Source organism: Petaurus breviceps, unplaced genomic scaffold (genome assembly GCF_028583685.1).
Source record: "Petaurus breviceps papuanus isolate PSGF00001 unplaced genomic scaffold, PetGlider_PUasm1.0 90847, whole genome shotgun sequence".
Classification (NCBI taxonomy): Eukaryota; Metazoa; Chordata; class Mammalia; order Diprotodontia; family Petauridae; genus Petaurus; species Petaurus breviceps.
The window spans coordinates 5,934,632-5,957,340 of record NW_027187360.1 but is presented as its reverse complement, the minus strand read 5'-3'; the positions used below and the strand labels follow the sequence as shown (position 1 = coordinate 5,957,340).

General features: G+C 39.9%; 1 protein-coding gene across 1 annotated transcript in view; it reads left to right on the top strand.

Annotated features, from left to right (window-relative positions):
- The window catches only part of ATP9A (ATPase phospholipid transporting 9A (putative)), a 190,770-nt gene that overhangs the window by 144,217 nt on the left and 23,844 nt on the right, over positions 1-22,709 (top strand). Inside the window, exons 15-19 of the mRNA XM_069072428.1 lie at positions 3,217-3,378; positions 14,112-14,204; positions 15,552-15,635; positions 16,195-16,365; positions 20,696-20,794. Of these exons, the coding sequence (XP_068928529.1) occupies positions 3,217-3,378; positions 14,112-14,204; positions 15,552-15,635; positions 16,195-16,365; positions 20,696-20,794 (609 nt within the window). The remainder of the gene's footprint in view (positions 1-3,216; positions 3,379-14,111; positions 14,205-15,551; positions 15,636-16,194; positions 16,366-20,695; positions 20,795-22,709) is intronic.

Here is a 22,709-nt window from a genome sequence, read left to right as displayed (position 1 = left end):
AACTCTGCTTGCCTCTGTTTACTCATCTGTAAAATGAGTTGGAAGAGGAAATGGCAAACCACTCCAATATCTTTGCCAAGAAAACCCCAAATGGGGTTATGATGAGTTGGATGCAACTAAAACAACTGAACTAACAACAAGGGCTAGCGGTGGAAGGAAGCAGGGCATGGGGAGGGGGCATGGCACTTCTCAAATTGCCAGGCAGAGGGCATTGCCACCGGGAGTGCAGAGTGCGTCAGTGTAGAGCAGGGAGTAGAAACAGCAGGGTGCAAGATGGCTGGGGTGAAGACTGATTGAGGATGAGTCATGGATAGGAGAATGTGGAATCTTAGCAGCTAGGTGGCACAGTAGATTGCTGGGATTTGGAGTTAGAAAGACCAGTTTGAATTCTCCCTCAGGTACTTAATAAGTGTGTTACTCTGGGTGAATCACATTCCTTTTTTTTTTTCTTTTTGGAGGGGGGAGGGTAGAGCAATTGGTGTGAAGTGACTTGCCCAAGGTCACATAGCTAGTGTGTCAAGTGTCTGAGGTTGGTTTTGAACTCAGGTCTTCCTGACTCCAGGGCTGGTGCTCTATTCACTGCACCACCTAGCTGCCCCAAAGAATCACATTTCTTGATCTGTAAAATGGACATAATAATAGTTCATAGGATTATTATGAGGTAAGATAAGCAGATAAGGTTTTGCAAACCTTAAGACACTATGCCAGTTCTAGCTTTTTTAAAAGAAAATTTTGAGTAAATTAAATGAAGTAAATGAAAAATAGTAGTATATAAAATTAATTATTAGGGAGATGTTTGAGTAAAATAAATGAAAGGAAGGAAGAATGACTGTTGTTCTGATGTCAATGTGCATCTGAATGGACCCCTTTAAGAGTTGTCCAACAGGATGTATACCCGACGCATATAATATGAAAAAGAAGTAGGCCCAAAGTTGAAAAAGAGGAGAGTGGACTGACTTGCTTTTGGGAAATTATAAAGTACTTTATTGACCCCAAGTTTCCCATAAAAGCAAAGATTTGTCATTTCAGTGTAACCATTTTACCGGCATTGATATCAAGACCAGAATAAACATCACAGAGGGCACTGGAAAGGCACATAGAGGGTGTGAGTAGGCCAGTAGCATGTAACCAAGGAGCAACTCCAAAGAATGAGAAAAAAGGATGCTAAAGAATTGTGTTACAGAAAGAATATGTGCTGGTTGTGTGTTGTGAGGTAGGGATGCAGGCCAGAACATTCCAATTTGGTACCCTCAGGATGTTGGGACAAAGTGAGGAAAGCCCCTTGCCTATTGGATGGGCACCTATTGGGAACTTTTGGAAAGACAGAAATGAGAGACTCATGGGTTGGGTAGGCATGGATGGGTTACTTCTTTGTAGGGGAACTCCTAAATCAATGAGATTATGGATGCATTTGAGGATCATTCAAAGCCTATTCAACTCATTTCATTCTTTCATGTTTAATACTTATTCAATGGATAATGATTTCATGATGTAGGGATTCCCTTTAGTGGTTCAAAACATAGCCCATCCATGCCTTCTTACCCTATTGGATGGATGCTTATCCAAGCCATTTAGTAATTCTTCTATAGGGGATCTACTCCACAAGCTAGAGGCCTTCCTCTAGGTCTTTAAACATTTCATAATTACAAGTAGAGTTTACATAGATTATCCATCAATGTTACCTCTTGCTTTTGCTGCTTGACTGACTAACTTTTATTTCTGGTTATAAATTTCCTGGCTGGGATCCCTTATATTATCCTTGCATTTATGGGCAATGTGCTGTACCCTCTGTCCATCTCCCTGCTGCCCTTCAGGTTCCCCACAATATTGATTGATTTTCAGAGATTGTGGTGTTCAGTGATCCACAGTCATGTTGCATCAGCGGGAATCTGTTGAGGTTAAAAACTTGGGTTTTTGTGTTCAAGAACATCTTGCAGAGTATTGAAAGTGTCATTGAGATTCCCTGAACACAATTGAGTTTCTTTCAGCTCTTTTATTCTGGGTCTAGCTTATTGTTCATCTGCATTATCTGTTTCAAGATAGATGAAGTAATGGATTAAATTAACACAAGCATTCAACTAATACTACCTACCATGTATAGATTCCTTTTGGGAGATAATGTAGATGGGAGGCAGTGTGGTATAATAGAAAAAGCACTGGATTTGAAGTCAGAAGACCTGTGTTCAAATGCTGGCTTTGATGCCTAGTATTTATGTGCTCTTTGGCAAGTAAAAACCTCCTTAGGCTTTAGCTTTCTCATCTGGCAGTGTGGTACAGTAAAGAAGTAGCACCTATCCTCAAGAAGCTTACATTCTTTTATTAGAGACACCATTTACATGTATAGACATAGATAAAATTGAAATTAAGACAGAGAAAAGAAATGCTGTATTTGAGATTAGAGGAACTGAGTTTAAACCCAGTTCTTCAACTTATTATTTGTATGACTTTGAACAAGTCATTTCATTTCTGTGGGCTTGTTTCCTCATCTGTAAAATTAGGGGATGAGCCTAGATGACATTGAAATGTCTCTTCCAGCTCTAACTCTATGGATCCTGTGAGTTGGCGATTCCTTCCAACTCAGGCTCTCTGATCCTAGTGAGTAAGGTTAAAATTGATTGGTGACTTTTTAACTTGATCTAATGGTGTGAATTTCTTTTGTTCTGTTTTTTTTGCTTATTCTCTCTCCCTCTTTTTCATTCTCTACTTTTTCATTCTCCCTCTTTTCTTTCTCATTCTCTCTCCCTCTCTTTTTTCATTCTCTTATTTTGTCTCTTCCCCCCCCCCGCCCTCCTCCTTTTCCTTTCTTTCCTCCCTCTTCCTTTCTTTCCCCCCTTCTCCTCTCCCCCTCATCTAGGCAGATGATTTGTCTACCAGGCTATAGTTTGTACTATATTAAATAGGATATCTGTCCAACTGGCTATATTTTGTACAGCATTGACTCACTGAGCCTTCCATAGGCCATAAGTAATTAATATTGTCAGTGAGCAGGTTTGACCTCAAGAAATTATATTAAAGGGCCATTTGTTCATGTCATTCTCACCATCACCCCCTGTCTCTCCCCAAAACCCCAAAACCCAAGTGCTTTTACCTTGACATAAGTGATCAACTTTTTCTTCATCCTGCCCATACCTCCTCCCTGACTGGTGTTCATTTGCATGACCCATGAACCTGGATACTTAGCCATCTATCTGACTTTTAACCTTTGGTTATATTTAGGTGGCCCTGGTCCAGTGGACTGAAAGTGTTGGTTTAACCCTGGTGGGCAGAGATCAATCTTCTATGCAGCTGAGGACCCCTGGTGGCCAGATTCTGAACTTCACCATTCTTCAAATATTCCCATTCACTTATGAAAGCAAGCGCATGGGTATCATAGTAAGGGTAAGTATCTACGTAAGTTGCCCTTTATTTATGGTTACAGAGGTTAAAAAACAAAGCAGGTACAGTGCACATGTCAAGTGGCATCAGAAGTCTTGATTTAGTACCTTCTGTCACCCTCTCCCTCTTTGATATACATTTTTTCTGAAAGTGTAAAATCTTTCCGTATGTTGGAGTCACAACCTTTCTGACCTTCACTGATAAGAAAATATACTTTTCTAAAGCAGACAGACCACAGATATCTGATACAGCTTCTGGTTAACTCATTGAATTAGGACAGAAAACATGCAGGCACTATCTAAATCCTGATGGCCAATGATTTCTTAGTAATGCAACGCTTCACATAGAAGAGTAACGACAGTAGCAAGTCTCACGACTGTATTGCTTTACAGTTTACAAAGTGCTTTCTTCACAAAAATCTTCCTACGTAGGATATTCAGATGCTATTTCTCCTATTTTACAGTTGAAGAAAATAAGGCTCAGAGAAATGGAGTAAGTTGTCCAGGATCATATGGACTGCCCAATAAAAGTTCTAGAACTAACCCATAGGTAAAAGCTAGCATTCATATAGTGCACTGAGATTTGCAACATGCTTTATAAATATTGGTTCATCTGATCCTTCAACAGCTCAGGGAGGTAGAAGCTATTTTTACCCTCATTTTACAGATGAGGAAATGGAAGCTGAGAATGGTTAAGTGACTGGCTCAGGGACACAGAGTTAGTAATTATCTGAGGTTGTATTTGAACTCGGGTCTTCCTGAATCTAGGCGCAATCAATTATTAAGCATCTACTGTGTACCAGGCACTATGCTAAGCATTGGGGATATAAAAAGAAGCAAAAGTTCAAGGAGTTTACAAATAATGGGGAAAACAACATGAAAACAAGCACATGCAGATCAAGTTTTACGTAGGGTAAATAGGACATAAATAACAGAGGGAGGGCATTCGAATCAGGAGGGATTGGGAGAGGCTTCCTGCAGAAGGCATAATTTAAGTTGGGATTTAAAGGAAACCAGGGAGGTCAGTAATTGGAATGGAGAAACATCTTCCAAGCGTGGAGTCAGCCAGAGAGAATGCCTGGAGCTGAGAGATGGGGTGACTTATTGGTGGAGTAGCCAGGAGGCCAGTGTCAACGGACTGAAGACTGTGTGTCTGGTAGTGAGATGTGAGGAGACTGCAAAGGTAGGAAGACGCTAAGTGATGAAGGACTTTGAATGCCAGATAGATCACTTTGTGTTTGATCCTGGAGGCAATAGGGAGCCACAGCAGTTTATTGAGTAGGGAGGTGTGACGTGATCAAACCCCCGTTTTAGGAGGATCACTGTATTGACTGAAAGGAGGATGGATTGGAGTGGAGTCACTTGAGACAGGCAGACCCACCTTGGCTATTGCTAAATGTGAAGTGATGTGAGCCTGCACTACAGTGGTCGCAGTGTCAGAAGAGAGAAGAGAACTTATTTCAGAGATAATGCAAAGAAGGATGGGTATGGGGGGTAAGACACATTCAGAATGACTCCTAGGTTGTGAGCCTGGGACTGGGAGAATGATGCTGCCCTCTACAGTAACCGGGAAGGTAGAAGAAGGGGGAAAGGCTTCAGGAGGGAAGCTGACAAGTTCTGTTTAGACATGACAATGGAGGTCATCAGAGAGATCAGGGCACCACCCAGGTGCCTCTAAGTCTCTCTGTCGCCAATGTCTTTTTTCCACATCTCTCCACCCAAGAATGGCTTCTAAGAAAGTTCTGTATATTTTTGTGGAGGGCTGAGACAAGGAAGAATTTTTGCTTCAATTAATTCTCTATTTCTGTCATAATTGAATAGTTCCTAAAATCAGCTTTTTGGGAATAATAATGATGACAACAGCTGACATTTCTGTAGTGCTTTATAATTTATGAAGTGCATCTTTCCCAACCAAAATGCTTAGGGACAACCCATTATGGGTTATTTCTGTTTGGACTTGCCTGTCATTTCATGGCTATTTGGAGCTGCATCTGAAATTCAGATTTTCTTACTCCATAGTCAGTGGGGTTTTTTTTCCCCCCCTGAAAACAAGAACACCGTATTGTTAAATAAAAGGGAGAGCCAGTCACCTCAATTTTCAGTCATTCAGTTAATAAGAATTTATTAAGCAGCTGTGTGCCAATCCTTGTGCTGGGTCATTATGCAAAGACAAAAGAGAAATGATTCTGTCTTCAAGGAGCTTATTTTTACAAGCTTTTTATAATTTTATAAAAAAAATTATAATTTTTTTTTGCCTTTTGGAAGGCAATTGGGGTTAAGTAACTTGCCCAAGGTTATACTGCTAGTTTGTGTGTGTGTGTGTGTGTGTGTGTGTGGGTGGGTGTGTGTGTGTGTGTGTGTGGGTGTTAAGTGTCTGAGGCCAGATCCGAACTCAGTTCCTCCTGACTCCAGGGCCGGCACTTTACTTACTGCACCACATAGCCACCCCTAAATTTTTTTTTAAAATAGGGCTTGAGGTCTGGGGATAGAAGACAGTGCTTTGAGCTGAGCCATGAAGGAAACTAAAGATTCTAAGAAGGAGAAGTGAGGAAGGAAGTACATTTCTGGGCTGGAGAATACTCAGGACAAGACTTGGAGATGAAAAGTAGAGTGTGATGTATGAAGAACAGTAAAAAACCAAGCTGAATCATGGAACGTATGAAGGGATAGAATGTGTAGGAAGACTGCAAAGGAAAATTGATATCAGGTTATAAAGGGCCACAAGTGCCAAACAGAGGGGTTTACATTTGATCTTAGATGCAATAGGGAGCCACTAGAGTTTGTTGAATAGAATAGTAACAGGTTCAGAACTGCCCTTAAGGAAAATTACTTTGTTATCTGTTTGAAAGGTAGAATAGGGATGGATTTGAGGCAAAGAGAATGATTTGGAGGCTCAGGAGAGAGGAGAGGAAAGCCTGATCTGAAGTCATCACTCTATGAGTAGAGAGAAGGGGGTGTAGGCTAGAGATAGTGAAGATAGAAATAATAAGATTTGGTCATTGATTAGATATGGGGAGGAGTGAATGAGAGGGGAGAGTTGAAGATGGCAACAAGGTTGGGAAAACAGGTGACTGATAATGTTCTTGATAGCAACAGGGCAGTTTTTAAAAGGGAAAAAGGTTATGAATTCTCTTTTGGACATGTTGAGTTTGAGATGCTTATAGGATATCTAGTCTAGTAGGCAATTGGTAACTTGAGATTGGAGCTCATTAAAGAAATTAGGGATACATACATACACACACGCATATATATGCATGCACACACATTATGCATTCATGTATTAAACCGTACATGAATGTTTCCATATATATGTGCATATATACATATGCAGATGTGGAGAGGGGAGGAGGACGAGAGTGAGTGTGAATGCTAGAGTTGTTTCACCTGGATTGAGGCATTTGTTTGGGATTGTAAGTGCCACATCATCTAGCTTAGGGGTACCAAACACACTTAGACATGAGAGTCACTAAACCATGCATAAGATTCTTTGAGGGCCACATATGAACTTGGAAAACTACATATGAATATTATCTGTGTGCTATTGTTATTTTATTTATTTTGTCCAATATTTCCCAGTTACATTTTTTTTAAGCAATTGGGGTTAAGTAACTTGCTCAAGGTTACACGGCCAGTTATTTCTGGGTGTGGTGCTGAGTGTCTGAGCCCGGGATTCAATCTCCAGGTCATCCTGACACTGGAGCCGGTGCTCTTACTCGCTGAGCCACCTGGCCACCCCTAAGCAATTAGGGTTAAGAAATGTACTAGCTGTGTGATCCTGGTCAAGTGACTTAATTTCTGTTGCCTCAGATTCTTCCACTGATAGCAGTGGCACCTGACTTCTAGGGTTGTTGTGATGGTCAAACGAGATATTTACAAAATACCTAGTAGAGTACCTGCCATGTAGTAGGTAATTAATGAATGCTCGTTTCCTTTCTTCCTTGTTTCCCCCTTCATCTATTGGTCTGTGATAGTAACAATCAGTGTTCAGAGCCTTTTGATTTAGCTATGATAGTCTTAGCACCAGTCTGCTGCAACTCTCCCAACTTAAAGGCTACCTAGTCACAGCCCCACCTATCCTGAGCTACATCCTTTCAGAAAGAAGCAGCTTTATACATAGGCGAGGAATACTTTGTTCTGAACCTTAGGTCCTGATTTTTGATTTAAGGGATTCCCTGTGCACAAGTCAGGGCTTTTTAAATATAAAGCACCCTCAACCAAAAGGGGAACAATTTTCTCTTTAAACTTACTTTCAGATGGCCCTCTAACATCGAGAACATAAGTGCCCAGAAGATACATCTCAATCAAAAGGGGGGAAAGTAGCCTTATGGTCAATTCATATAGTTTATCTTTGATGTACTGCTCCAGAATTTATTGTCCCACAGCTCTGTGGCTGAAGCAAAAGGTAACTGTCCCTATATAAGCTTCTGCTTGTTTTCTTCTCAGAAAAAAGTCAATAATTTAGAAGTTTGTCAAGCTTTTTTTTTTGCCTGAAACAGATACAGAGATACGCACATACACACACACACACAAATACACACACACAGAACCATATGGACAGACACAGAAATAGAGACCCATCAATAAGCATCCATGCAAACAGATTCACACATGGAGTCACCATGTCAACAAGCATTTATTAAGAGATTGTATGAAGTGCTGGATAGACAAATAAAAGTAAGACAGCTCGACAAATACACAAGGAGATAAACATGGAGATGGATATGCTTGGGGATAAGAAACAGATAAAGACTCATGGACACAGATAAATGGACAGACAGACACAGAGAAACACTTTTCAATGGGGCTTCGCTTTCTAACTTCATTTTCTCATGGTAGACTTAGACCTGACTTTCTGCAAATTAAAAAAAAAAATTTTTAAGAAAACCTCATAGTATGAAGAAGGTAAATTTAGTTATACAGCAGATCAGTGCATGATTGAGTATTTATTCACAGGTATTGAGTTCTTTCACCTCATACCTTCAGCTACATCAAAGAGCTTACGGAAGGATCTTCTTGCTGCCCACAAACCAGTCTTTTTCTTTGTATCGTGAGCTCTGTTCTAGCAAGCTGGCTAGGAACAAAGGCCATGTGAGCTACCTCTTTGGAGGTTGTGCACAAGATGTTCCATTGAGCCCCCTCCTTTTCCACCCCTCAGACCCCCACATGTATGGAATGGTGAAGTCTGATCTCCTGCATAGATCATACCATTGTCATAGCTGAAAGAAAAAAAAAAAGCCTTTGAATACTGGCCAAAAGCAAACCAGTGTGGAAAAAGATGAAATTCTGAAACAATAGCACTGGCAAATCCCTCTCTAAATTTATAGTGTGATCTTGCCATGATCTGAGAACGAAGTAACCTTCTAATGAACTCGATGAGGAGGAAATGACTAATGCTAGAAGACAGTTGATATAGTATTTATATTGGACAGAATTTCTAAACTATCTTAAGCCAGTTCTACAGCAGAGGAAATGGAAGGTTTATGCATTTTCCTACAAAATTGTTGTTAAACACCCAGTTTTTTTTTCTGAGAAGAAAACAGGCAGAAGCTTATATAGGGACAGTTACCTTTTGCTTCAGCCATAGAGCTGTGGGACAATAAATTCTGGAGCAGTACATCAAAGATAAACTATATGAATTGACCATAAAGCTACTTTTTCCCCTTTTGATTGAGATGTATCTTCTGGGCACTTATGTTCTCAATGTTAGAGGGCCATCTGAAAGTAAGCTTAAAGAGAAAATTGTTCCCCTTTTGGTTGAGGGTGCTTTATATTTAAATACAATGTTTTGTGTATGGAATTTCTCAGTAATATCAACATTTAAAAATATTTTATTTTTACCCAATTACATGTTAAAACAATTTTTTTAAAACATTAAAAAAAAGTTTTGAGTTCCAAATTCTATTCCTCCCTTCTCCTTGCCCTCCCTGAGATGGTAAGAAGACTTGAATAAAAAAAAGAATGAATTAAAGAAAGAAAGTGAAAAGTAGCACGAATAGCAACATTTTTGTTCAAGGTGTTTACGCTGGGGGTAACTGACTTTGCATCATCCTTGGCTGACCATTCTAGGACTGATTGATTCTTCTCTCCTGCCCTTTACATGTTGACTATACCTCTGTCACTCTCTTTTTTATATTAAATGTTTTATTCTGAATTTAAACATAAAATAAAATGGACATTTTCAAATACATAATAGAACAGAATAAGGTGATTGTATACGAAACTGTAGATATCTATTATTTACAGTTTGCTTCTTTTGAAAATATATAGTTAAGTTCAGCTAATAGTTTTCAAAGGGCCAGCTAGATGGCTCAGTGGATAGAACACTGGGCTTGGAATTAGGAAGATCTGAGTTCAAATGTAACCTCAAACATATATTAGCTGTGTGACTCTGGGCAGGTCACTTAACCTGTGTTGCTTTAATCCAGTGGAAAAGGAAATGGTAAACCACCAAGAAGACCCTATGGAGAGTATGGTCCACGGGGTCATGAAGAGTCAGACACAACCGAATGACTGAACAAACACACTAATTTTCTGAGTTCTTTTGCTCACTTACCTCTTTCTGCTAGTCTTCCTTCTTTTCTGTTCTCTGCATTATAAAAAAATGCCACAATTACCTTCCAAGTTGATTTCCAGAAAGTCTTTATCAATCCTCAGCTCTAACAGGACTGTATTATTGTGCCTGTTTTAATGTCATGTCACTAACAACTGCCATTTTCCTTTTTTGGCATTGTTGCCATTCTGATAGGTATGAGGTAGAACCTCAGAGATGTTTTAATTTGCATTTCTCTAAGTATTGGCCCTTTGGAGTATTTTTTCATATGCTTATTGATATCTTGTATTTCTTTCTTTGAAAACTGTTTGTTTGTATACTTTGACCATTTATTGGGGTATCCTTACACTTCGTTTTATCAGATACTTCTTTGAGGCTTATGCCATCTATTTATGTGATCCTGGTCATATCCTTGTTGCTGCCATCTGCTGGCCTTCGAGTTACTCTCTTTCCTTTCTCAAGTAGTTAAGTACTTGTCTCAGAGTCTTCTTCTCTGTCCCACTGTCAGTCCTTGTCCTTGGGAATTTCAGACTTCACACTGATGTTGCTTTAACATTCAGGCCTTATGGTTAACCAATCTCCTGAACTCCCATCACCTACATTTCTGATCTACCTTACTGACCCTGAGGAAGTTCACATCTTAGACCAGAAGTGTCAAATACTCAACCTGTCAGATAGCAAGTTCACTTTGAACAAGATTAAGATATAATTGGGAAATAAATAACAAAATAAATGAAAGAAACAATAGAATACAGATGATATTAATGTTTGGTTTTCTAAGTTAATATGTCACCCATAGGGATTGTTAATGTATAGGGGCTTTTGATTCTATTTGTGTTTGACACCACTGCCTTAGATCATGACTCTATGGTCTTTATGAGATCACCAACTCTGAAATTCCCCTATTACTGTCTCCCATCCTTCTCTCTCTCTCTCTCTCTCTCTCTCTCTCCCTCTCTTTCCTTCTTTCCCCTTCTCTCCCCCCCTCCCAAACCTTTTCTTTGTCCTAATTTGTATCTCTTGTTCCTTCATATCTCCCTTATTTCTAATCCATCTTCCCTCACTTTCTTCCTATTACTGCCTTGACTCTATAGTTTAACAATTCAACTATATGATGTATTTCATCCCTATAGAATGTTTCCCTATTTTTTGGATAGTGATATCTTGCTATTTCTCAGCCTTACATTATCCCCTCCATCTGCCTTCTTTGTTCCTCCTTACAGATGTAGGAATGACATTCTAAATGACTGAATAACATATATACCATGTCTACAGGTTCTTCTAAATATTTTTTTTGTTCAACCGCAGTTGGGACTTTGCTACTCAGCGTGATAATATTCATATGCTTCCCTAATTGTCTATCTGTTTCCCTAAAGAAGCTGTTCAAAACTTGGTCTTCATTTCCAACCCCTTCCCTCTTAGTAGATGACCCTGCTTTGTACTTTGCTGAGAAAAATGAAGGTATCCATCTTGCATTTGCTGATCTCTTACTTCTCTGTACCTTCATCTGTTTTCTTCTGTTTTGCTCCAGTCATGGAGGATGAAGTAATCCTGATTCTTGACGATACTAACCCCTCTATTTGCGCCTTTAATCCTATTTCTGCCTACCTCCTTCCAGATTTTGCCTCATTGATCAAATGCTTTCTTTCATTCATCTTCAGTCTTCCCCTCCATATTAGATACTTCCCCATTGCTTATAATCTTTAAGTCTCACATATACCTAAAAAACAAACAATAAAACCCCCCCAAATCCCTTTCACTTGGTCCTGTCCTTTATGTTATTTTATAATCTCTCCCAAATCTTATTGCCAGACTCCAAGAAAGTATCATCTCTATTCACTGCTTCCATTTTCTTTATTATCCACCTATTTATTATCTTGCAGTTGGGCTTCAAATCCCACCAGGCAACTGAAACCACCTTCCTCAAGGTTACCAATGATCTCTTAATGGCTAACTCCAGTGATTTTTTTTTCCAGTTTTTCATACTCTTTAATATTTTTTATACATGTGTTGACTGCCCCATCCTCCTGTATATTCTTTCTCTTGACTCCTAAGTTCAAAAATCCTTATCTTTCTTCAAAGCTCAACTCAGGTGTTACCTCCTCAGTGAAATCTTTCATGTTCCTTCAAGTTGTAAGTTCTCTCTTCCTCCTCAAATTTCCCTAGAGAACTTCAATGTCTCCTTTATCCTTTTCACTCCCTACTTTGTATTTTTCTTCAATTCATATATTGTTTTCACTGGAAAAAATAATAATAATTTGCAAGACACTTCTAATGTTTCACTATACCTGTCTTCTTACCCATCTGACCACTCTTTCTCAATGTATTTTGCTAAGTCATTAGTCATTTTCCACCCTTTAAGTGTGAATGTAACCCAAAACTTTATCATTTTGTCTTCTCTTTTTGTACTTTATAATTTATCTGTCCTTAGTCTTTATTTTGAATCTCTATGTCTGTATCTCAGTTGTCTGCTGGATTTTTTCATTTGAGTGTCCTGTTGGCATTCAAACTTAGCATGTCCAAAATAGTACTCATTATGTTTCTTCCCTAAACCCATCTCTCCTACAAATGGCCTTGTTTGTATTGGAAGAATAACCATTCTCTGGTAGGTTTGTAATCTTGGACTCTTCCTTGATCAAGCTCTTCACCTTCACCCATTCAGATGCCACATAGTGTATAGATTCTATCACAGCTTTTTTTTGTGTGTCCTCTCTCCCTTTATGGGATCATCGACTCTAGGCCCTCATCACATCTCCCATAGACTGTTGTAATATTGATAGCCTTCTGATTGACCTCTCTACCTCCACTTTCTCCATTTCATCCTTCATACAACTGCCAAAATAAACTATTCAAGGCATAGGTCTAATTAGGTCCTATTATTCCCTCAGAAAAATAATCAAATGAACAACAGCTAAAAACCTTACCCTAAACCTAAAAATAAACCTTAAGAAACTCTATTTTTTCTCTGGGATAAACTATGTGACCTCTGGAGCCTAGGCTATAAGACTTCTTATAGTAAGGCTTCACTTACTTTTCCAGGTTTATTTTATGCTGTTTTCTTTTGGAGTCCCTATTCACTTTGAACTGGAATACTAGCTGTTTCCTGAACTTGACTTTTTTTTTTTACAGGACACCCCCCCTCCCCATACCTGGAATGTATATTTCCTTGTTCATTTTCACCTTTTAGGATCCTTATCTTTTTTTTGGGGGGGGAGGGCAATTGGGGTTAAATGACTTGCCCAAGGTCACACGGCTAGTAAGTGTGCCAGGCATCTGAGTCTGGATTTGAACTCAGGTCTTCCTGACTCCAGGGCCGGTGCTTTATTCACTGTGCCACCTAGCCGTCCCAAGGATCCTTATCTTTTTTCAAAGTTCAACCCAGGTTTTACATCCTCAGCGAAATCTTCCATGTCCCTCCAAGTTGTTAGTTCTTTCTTTCTCTTCAGATTTCCCTAGAAAACTTTGATTTCTCCCTTACCCTTATCACTTTCTAATTTGTATTTTTTCTTCTATTCATACATTGTTTTCACTGGTAAAATAATAACGATGATAATCATAACTTGCGAGACACTTCTGATGTTTCAAGCACTTTACAAATATCCCTTTTAATCTTCAACCCTGGGAGGTATAGGCTCTTATTATCTTTATTTACAAGGAGGAAGCTGAGGTTTGGGAGAGGTTCAGAGTCACACAGCTAGTAAGTGTCTGAGGCTTAGTTTGCACTCAGGACTTCCTGACTCCCAAGTCTAGTGCTCTCTGTCCACTGTGTCTCCTCAATGCCTAGGAATGCCTTATAATGGAGCACTTTGAAAGCAGAGTCTATTTGCAGATGAAATGGTGAAAAGCAGAACCTCATATATGGTCCCAGAATCTTTCCTCTGATTATTTGTATATATTTGAAGGCACAAGCATTGCTCCTTAGACTGTCCATTTGTCACCTTTCGTTTTGGCTATGTAACCGCGCAGTTCCGTATTCTATTCATACATAGCTTGGATGTGTTACAAATGACTTCTCGCAGGTAAGTTGTCACTTCCATACTACAGCCTACATACATCTGCTGTGGGTTTTTATTATTACTACTAATGCTACTCTCTGAGTTGTTTGTAGTTTCAATTCTTTTGAAAAATGTATTTAGGGGAAAATGAAGGTGATCTTTCAGTTCTTCATTCATTTCCCTTCTCTCCAGGATGAGTCAACAGGAGAAATCACCTTCTATATGAAGGGAGCAGATGTTGTCATGGCTGGTATTGTGCAGTATAATGATTGGCTGGAAGAAGAGGTAAGATTTGGTCTGGACTTGTTCTTTCTAGAATAAAGCACAAAGCAAAAACTGCTAATAGCCTTCTTAAAAGAAGCAACCCCTTGTTGCATTCTGGTTTGTGAAAGCTGCCTAACAGCCCGAAACATAAGTCTGTAAAGAGCTGGGTCTCTGACGGAAAGAATTGGTCATCTGGGAGCAGGGGAGTGAGCCCAAAGGGTCAGTTTTTGTTAAATTGGTTCTTTTAATCACTTTCTTGTCTATTGTTGCTTTACTTTCTAGGATCTTATTTGAAATTTTAAGCTTTTCCCCAGTTTTGGAGATGTTATTTTTTTAGAAAATCATGACTTAAAATGGTAGAGGGAGAGTATATTTTCCAGGTTTACAAGTCTCTAATTTCAAACTGCATATTTATATAACATTTAGTCATTAGGCCTAGGCTTTACCCCAAGTGTGTGGGCTTATTGAATAATAGCCAGTGATGATCTTTGTGGATTTCTAGTAAAAAAAAGTAGTCATCCAGATGGCTAAATCACTACTATGATGAGATATAGATAACTAGTATATGTGTAATCCAGGATTCTGAATTTAGGTTAAAGTTAACTAACTGTACAAGGAGAAGGTGGAGGAGACATGACCAGATAGCAGTTAATGAGAAAAAGACAAATTCGGTATAACTCAGTATGATATTTTAGTCCCCTTCCCCCCCCAAACCTAATATGACCTTAGTATTCTTTATCCATGTACTTCATTCATTCATTCACTCATTGATACTTAAACAACAATCACTAAGATTCTGCCAAAGTACCGTACCATGATAAACTTCATATATTTGAAGGGTTATCATGTGAAGGAGAGTTCTCTGTAATTCCAGAAGGCACAACTAAGATCAGTAATAGAAGCTGCAGGAAGGCCGATTTTGACTCAATATGAAGGACTTTCTAACTAGCAGAAATGTCTGAACAAAAGGAATGAGTTGCTTTTAAAAATAATGCATTTCTTGTCACTGAATATTTTCAGATAAGGTGTGATGACTGTCATGGTTGTTAGGAAGAGATTCATTTGAATTTCTGGCAGGGTTTGGATCTCAGAGTTACCTTCCAACCCTAACCTTTGATTCTAGGGAAAAATATGTATGCTAGATAACCTTTGAATTCTTCTTGGATTCAATAGATTGTTCTGTCTCCATTTTCCATGCTAGATAAACATAAAAACAAATTACTACTATTGGGGAAAAGCTGTTGATATTATCCAGAATGAGGATTCAGGCATGCTGCTAGTCACATAATTAATAAATACTCATTGACTGTACAAGACTCATGCTTTTCTTCCTGTTGATTGTGGTCTTGTTTTCTGGCTGCTTTTCAGTGTGGTAACATGGCCAGAGAGGGCTTGAGGGTTCTGGTAGTTGCGAAGAAGTCTCTGACAGAAGAGCAGTATCAGGACTTTGAGGTAAGGGGCTTTATGATGTGAAAAAGATGATCAGGATGCCAAGATTTGACAGCAGTGAGAAGGAGCTTCTGTGAGAGGAAATCTAATGACTGTACATCCCTGAATGTTGTTCATCCTTCGTTCTCAAAGAAGACCAGTCACCCCATGAGGGTGATGTCTTGATTTGTGCATGAATTGGACTTAAGGAGGCAAATGTGGAGTCCTTGAGTAACAATTTCTAAGGAAACCTTGAGAATAAACACGTGAAGTTTGCCTAGCAGAAGTCATGTCTCAGAAGCACTCTTTGTAACTGAAGATGCAGGAAGTAGAACATGTAATTGGTCTCCTTGTTTGAACACAGAATCAAAAGGCTTTGCTTCTGTGGTTGTTTATGATGCTGTTCTGTAGACAATCTTTTATGTAGCATCATAAAAGAACTCCAGCAGTTGTTAGGATTAAAGTAGTCAAGATATTTTTTTAGCTACTCCATGACAACTTCATTAGAGAGTCTTGTGTGTTATGGATCACGAGGGTAAAATTTGGGTGAATCAGTGGGCCATGTCTTTTGCTTCCCCTTCAGGCACGCTATGTCCAAGCAAAACTCAGTGTTCATGACCGTTCCCTCAAAGTGGCAACTGTGATTGAGAGTCTGGAAATGGAGATGGAGCTGCTTTGCCTGACTGGAGTGGAAGACCAGCTGCAGACAGATGTACGGCCTACCTTGGAGACATTGAGGAATGCCGGCATCAAGGTAGAGCCAGAGCCTAAATCCTGAGCCTGGGGCTTCTGCTATTCACAAATAGCCAGTTCTACCCAATTTAATTCAGCAAATGTTAAACATGAATATGTGCTTCTAGAACATCATGCTAGACAATGGGAAGATTAAAAAACCAAAAACTTTCTTTGTACTTAAGGATTGGACAGTCTAATAGTGAAGGTATGGGCAGCCAGGTGGCACAGTGGATAGAGTGCCGGGCCTGGAGTTAGGAAGGCCCCTTTTCCTGAGTTCAGATGTGGCCGCACTTATTAACTTCGTGATCCTAGGCAAGTCAATCCTGTTTGCTTCAGTTTCCTTACCTATTAAAAAAAATGAGCTGGCATGTATAACCTGTGTCAGATTCCATGGTGTCTTGGGGAGAGGGCAGTGGAGGGAGAAAAAAAAAAGGAAGTCAGAATCTTATAAAAGTGAATGTTGAAAGCTATCTTTACATGAAATTGGAAAAAATTGAATACTATTAAGGGGAAAAAATGAACTAGAGAAGGAAATGGCAAACTACTCCGGTATCTTTGTCAAGAAAACCCAAATGGTGTCACAAAGAGTCAGACACAACTGAAATGCTTGAACAGCAAAAAAGTGGAGACATGATAGGCACCCAAATAGCTAGAATACAAAATAGAACATAGCAGTTCAGTTCAACAATTCAGTCATCATTTATTGAGTGTGTACTGCTAACTATAATGTACAGTGCCTGAAGGTTTGAAGAGACAAACAAAGGGCCGGCTAAGTGGTGCAGTGAATAGGGCACCAGCCCTGGAGTCAGGAGGACCTGAGTTCAAATCTGGCCTCTGACACTTAACACAAAAACTAGCCATGTGACCTTGGGCAAGTCACTTAACCTCAATTGCCCTGCCTTCCCCCTCCAAAAAGCAAAAAAAAAATAAAAATAAAAAGAAATCAAAGAGACAAACAAAATATTCTTAGAGGAGGACTACTGTAGCATATAAAAGCTATAGTATGCTGAATATGAAGTTGAGAAGGCACAAGTTCGAATCCTGCCTCTGACACTTAATAACTGTGTAAGCCTAGGGAAGTCACTTAACGGCTCTCTGCTTCATTTGTAAAATGGAGATAACCTGCCAGTGTTGTTGTGAGGATGAAATGAGATATAAAGTACTTTGTAAACCTTAAAACACTATGTAAATATCATTGTTAGCTACAATTACTATATTATGAAAGACAACAGAGTTGGAAGTGATAAGAAGACAAAAGATAGGTCCACTTAAAGTGGTCTAGGAAAATTTGAGAATGGATATAATGCTTTTTGGCTAAGGAAGTAGGCATCAAGGAAAGCTTCATGGGGAGTGGCACCTAAGTTCAGCTTTGGAGGGAGCATGATATTTTCTGGTGTGTGCTGGCAAATGTTTAATATGAAAAAAAATTACACACAATTTAAATTTAATTGAATTATTAACATTTTCCTCATAACTTTTTTTTTTGCAAGACAATTGGGGTTAAGTGACTTGCCCAGGGTCATACAGCTAGTAAGTGTCAAGTTTCTGAGGTCAGATTGGAACTCAGGTCCTCTTGACTCCAGGGTCAGTGCTCTATTTACTGTACCACCTAGCTGCCCCTATCACTTTCCCCATCACTTTCTTAAGTCTACACAATTAATAAAACAGAAAACCTGATTTGTGCTGTTTGCTGATTTCTGAGATGTCAGTGCTCACTTGAAAATTTAACAATAGGCCCTCTGGTATGAACTGGCTGCAGTACACCCTTGGATGTTTTTCTAGCCCCAGTATGGAACACTGTATATAAAAGGTGCCAAGCAAATGATTGTAGTTGATTTGTGAGTCCTGTGTGCTCTGTAGTTATAACTTAAGGAACAATTTCAGATATTTAAAACCATCCAGCAGAGGGAGTCTGGGGTCAAGTTTGTGAGTAACAGGGAAAAAAATTTTTTTTCTTACTGTCCTTTTCCAAGGTTCTGAGCAACTTGAGCAGATGGATGTTTGTAGCCTCTGACAGACAGATGTCTTAACACCCACTTCCATACAGAAACAGGAAAATGGTAAAGACTGAGGATTAAAACAGGGTTCATGATATCTAGTTCATTACCATTTTCTTCCTTTGTCCTATGTTGGCAATGAAGGGTGGTGGCATGTGGTATGATGGAAAAAGTGTCAGCTCTTTTACAGTCAGACCTCTAAGATCCAAATCCCCACTTGACCACCATGACCTTGGGCAAGTCACTTACCTTCTCTGGGCCTTGGCTCCTTAATCTGTAAAATGAGAGAGGGGGAGTAGATAACCCTCTCAAGTCCCTTTTAACAGCAAGTCTAGGATCTAGTGATCTTCAGATGTAGGCTAGAGTTCATTCCCTTGGGACCCGGGTGAAAGAAAAACCCAATAATCCTTAAATTCATTCCAGAGACACAAATGATGCATGTTGGAGTCAAGATGGGACCTTCAGGGGAGCTTAGTGGACATTTGTTTTTGCGTGTGTCTGTCTGTGAATGTGTGTGTACATGTTTCCATATTAGCTAAATTCCATTGCTAACCTTCAGCCCACAAATTAAGTTTATTGTGAGAAAATAGCTGAAAAATCCTGTTTTCATAAAGTCAGTCTGACTGTCCATTTATTATAATTTAGCAAGGCATAGAAGCCACTGAATGTTAGTATATAAAACTCTGCAATGACAGATCTGCCAGTTAGCTCTTCTTTCCCAAATTGATACCAGATTGAGTTTTCTCATCCAGCTTCCCCTGGGTGATGCTTTCATGGCTGGTATTGTACTGCCAAGAGAAGAAGGCCTTTTATACTAGAGATAAATAGGAGCTAGGGAATAGCATGAGAGGTTTTCTCCTTTTATCCCATGGTGGGTTGCTGACCAAACTGGTTTATAATAGGGATCAAAGGCCCTAACCTTTGAATACAGCTATAGTAGGACTTCCTTCTAATTGCTCATGCCTTCATCAGCTTCTGAGCCCTTTCCTCTGTTACATGTGGCAGTCCCTTAGTGCCTGAGTAGAGGGTCTTCATGACATGCTGTGGCCAGGGCTCCGATGATGAATTACTCCGTGTTGGTCCTTCAACAACAGACCCACAGACTGTTGCCAAGCTGTCTTGGAAACCCTTTTGGTTTGGAACAGTCTGCCAGAGCTTGTGATCTTTGGACACAGACTTCAAGAATCTAGGGTTACTTGCGTGGCCCAGTGACGTGTCAGAGAAAGACTTCAGCAGAGGGCATGATATCAGACCGTGTGACAGATAGCTTCGTATGACATTGTCTTTATGTACAACTCTCGCAGATAACTTGACTCAGCCTCAAAAAATTGCTAAGGAAGCCAAGTTTGTTTATATCCATGCCAGGGACACAAATGGTGCATGTTGGAGTCAAGACAAGGCCTTCTGCGGAGCTCAGTGGCCATTTGTCTTTGCGTGTGTCTGTCTGCGAATGTATGTGTTTCCATATTAGCTAAATTCCATTGCTAGCCTTTAGCCCCCAAATTGTTTATTGTGAGAAAATAGCCAGAGAAATCCTGCTTTGCCCCCTTCCTGTCCATTGCTTCGCCCTTTCTTCTTCCATCTCCTTCAGTGCCCCATATTTCTGACCCTGCCCCTCTTCATTAGGATTGCCTTGTATTCCTTCTCATAGGTCCAAAGGGCAGCAGTAGTTTAATCAAATAATCTAATTGTTATTTTCACTTGTTAGTATGTGGTTTCCCATACAATCAAATGGCCTTTTATCAATAGCAGCAAATATTTCTATGTGACTTTAAAGTGATTTGGCACTTCACAAGAACCTTATGAGGTGTAGATAATAATATGATTCCCATTTTGCAGGTGAGGAAACTGAGTCTCAGAGAGAAGTGGCTTGCTTAAGCAGATAGCTACTGAGTGGTGGTTCCAAGTTTCTATTTTCAGACCCAATGCTATCTCCACTCCATCTAGCTGGGACATTCAAGAGTTTTTTTTTTTTTTTCCAAAAGGTTGTTAAAGGATGATGTCGATGGTTATTTCTGATGTAGTGGCAGGGATGTGGAAGAAACATTTTTTGGACAGTCAGGCCTTTTCACTATAACTCCTCCTCCCTGTCCTGACAGCCTGAAACAAAGGAATGGTCTACTTGCTAAGGTGGGGTTATCCCCGCAGACAAGCAGTCCTTATTACGGGAAGCTCCCCAGCTCCCAGACTTGAGAACTGGGGCATCTCCTGTGGTGAAGTCTTTTCAAACAGCATGTTCTGAAGCAGACAAATTGAATAGATCAGGTTTAGCTTAGTGTTCTTGGGAACTCAGCTGACGCAGGCAGCCTCAAAAACGAGCTAGCATGAGTCCTTTCTATGTTTTAATTTCAGGTTTGGATGCTGACGGGGGACAAACTGGAGACAGCCACATGTACAGCCAAGAATGCACATCTGGTAACCAGGAACCAGGACATCCATATTTTTAGATTGGTGAGTGTTCTCTGTGTTAAGACTATGCAGAGTGTGGTGAGTGTGCCCTTTTCCAGAGCATATGCTGTATCTCCTGGTGGGGGGTGCTAGGAGTGAGGGAAAGGAGTTAAGGAGAATTAACTGGAACTAATATTGGAGCAGCTAGGTGGAACAGTGGATAGAGCACTGTCCTTGGAGTCAGAAAGACCTGAGTTCAAATTTGGCCTCAGACACTTAATAGCTGAGTGACCCTGGGCAAGTCACTTAACCCTGTTGGCCTCGGTTTCCTCACCTGTAAAATGAGTTGGGAAGGAAATGGCAAACCATTTTAGTATCTTTGCCAAGAAAACCCCAAATGGGGTCACGAAGAGTTGGATACAACTAATTGACCACCCCCACCCCCAAAAGAAAAAGAAAAAGCTGGAGAACTAGAGAATAGACTTGGTAGCATTGGCTTAAGTAGAAATAAGTGGTGCCTAGTACTAGGTGCTGAGTGGTTTGAAAGTAAAGGATTTTTATCCTTTCGGGTTATAGTTAGGTCACAAGTGATTTTTTCTCAATATGGGCTCATAAGGCAGATTGTGAAAGCTTTATTCTCCTGTATTAGACATGAAGAAAGTGAAGGTTACAGATTTAAAGTGAGTGGTCCATGGTCACATGGCCAGTGAGTGTCACTGCTAGGGTCCACAACTACATCTTTTGACTCCAAATTTTAGGTGATTTCTACTACACTATGATGTTTCTCTATTTTTTTTCTCTTTCACTCTCTTTCTCTTTTAACCTCTTTTCCCTTTCTTTTTACTTCTTCCTTTTCTTCTTCTTTGCTGTCTCTCTTTCCTGCTCCCTCTTTCTGCTCACATGCACCCATGCATATGGAGAAATGATTTTAACTTGTTGCCCAAGGGTCCCTTTCTCTGCAAGGGGCTCTGACTCTGGAATCACATGGACTAGGTTCATTCCAAGGGGGCCTGACCCCAAGGAGGAGAGTCAGTATTCTCTCTGGTTTTTTGTCTCATTGGCCCTACTGTAAAGGGCCCCTGGGGAAATCTCTAAAACTAAGCTTAGCTATGGTTCATGTCTAGAACCTCTCCCAGAGTAGGCAACAGGATCCTTAAGGTGTTCTGTGACATGGGCATGAGGTGCATTGCAGTAATTTTAAACACAAAAGACCCATAAGTATGCATTAACAAATCCAGAAATGTAAAGCAACAACCCATCATATATATACTCTCATTTAAAGTAAACATATTATGGAACTGTTCAAATAGATATTTCAATTTCATCTCAGATGTGCATGTCTGAGCAGGACACAAGGTGTGAATCTCTCCACCAGTCATGGCTTATCCGAATCTTTCAGCTGCAGCACCAGTCTTGTGGTAGTGGTCTTGTCTTACTCCTCTGAGAAATAGTGCTGATGTGGAAGTGACCCATGAGGTTTCCACCAGGGCTGGAAATGGCCATTTAGCAGGATCACTGGTTACTGGCTTTTTCTGCTCAGGGTAGAAAATGTACGCATGTATACATGCTTTCTTTTTTCTTAGAATATATTAGGGATAGGAAACGCACCTTTTATTTCTTTGGTAAAGGGAATCTCGTGCTGCTGATGTTGGCAGGCACCTTCGCTGCCACTTAAGAGTCTTAGAAAGTTACCTTATCACTTTGGCTTTCTTTAAGTCCCAACTAACATCCTACCATCTGTAGAAAGCCTTCCTTACCCCCTCACTTTACTCACATTCCAGTGTCTTCCCTAGGATAATTTTTTCTTTTTCCTATATAGCTTACTTTGTGTATATTTGTTTGCATGTTGTCTCTGCCATTAGATTATAAACTCCTTGAGGACAGGTTCTATCTTTTGCCTCTTTCTGTATCCCTAGAGCTTAGCCTGGCACATGGTAGGTCCTTGACAAATGGTTATTGATTGATTACAACACATGAT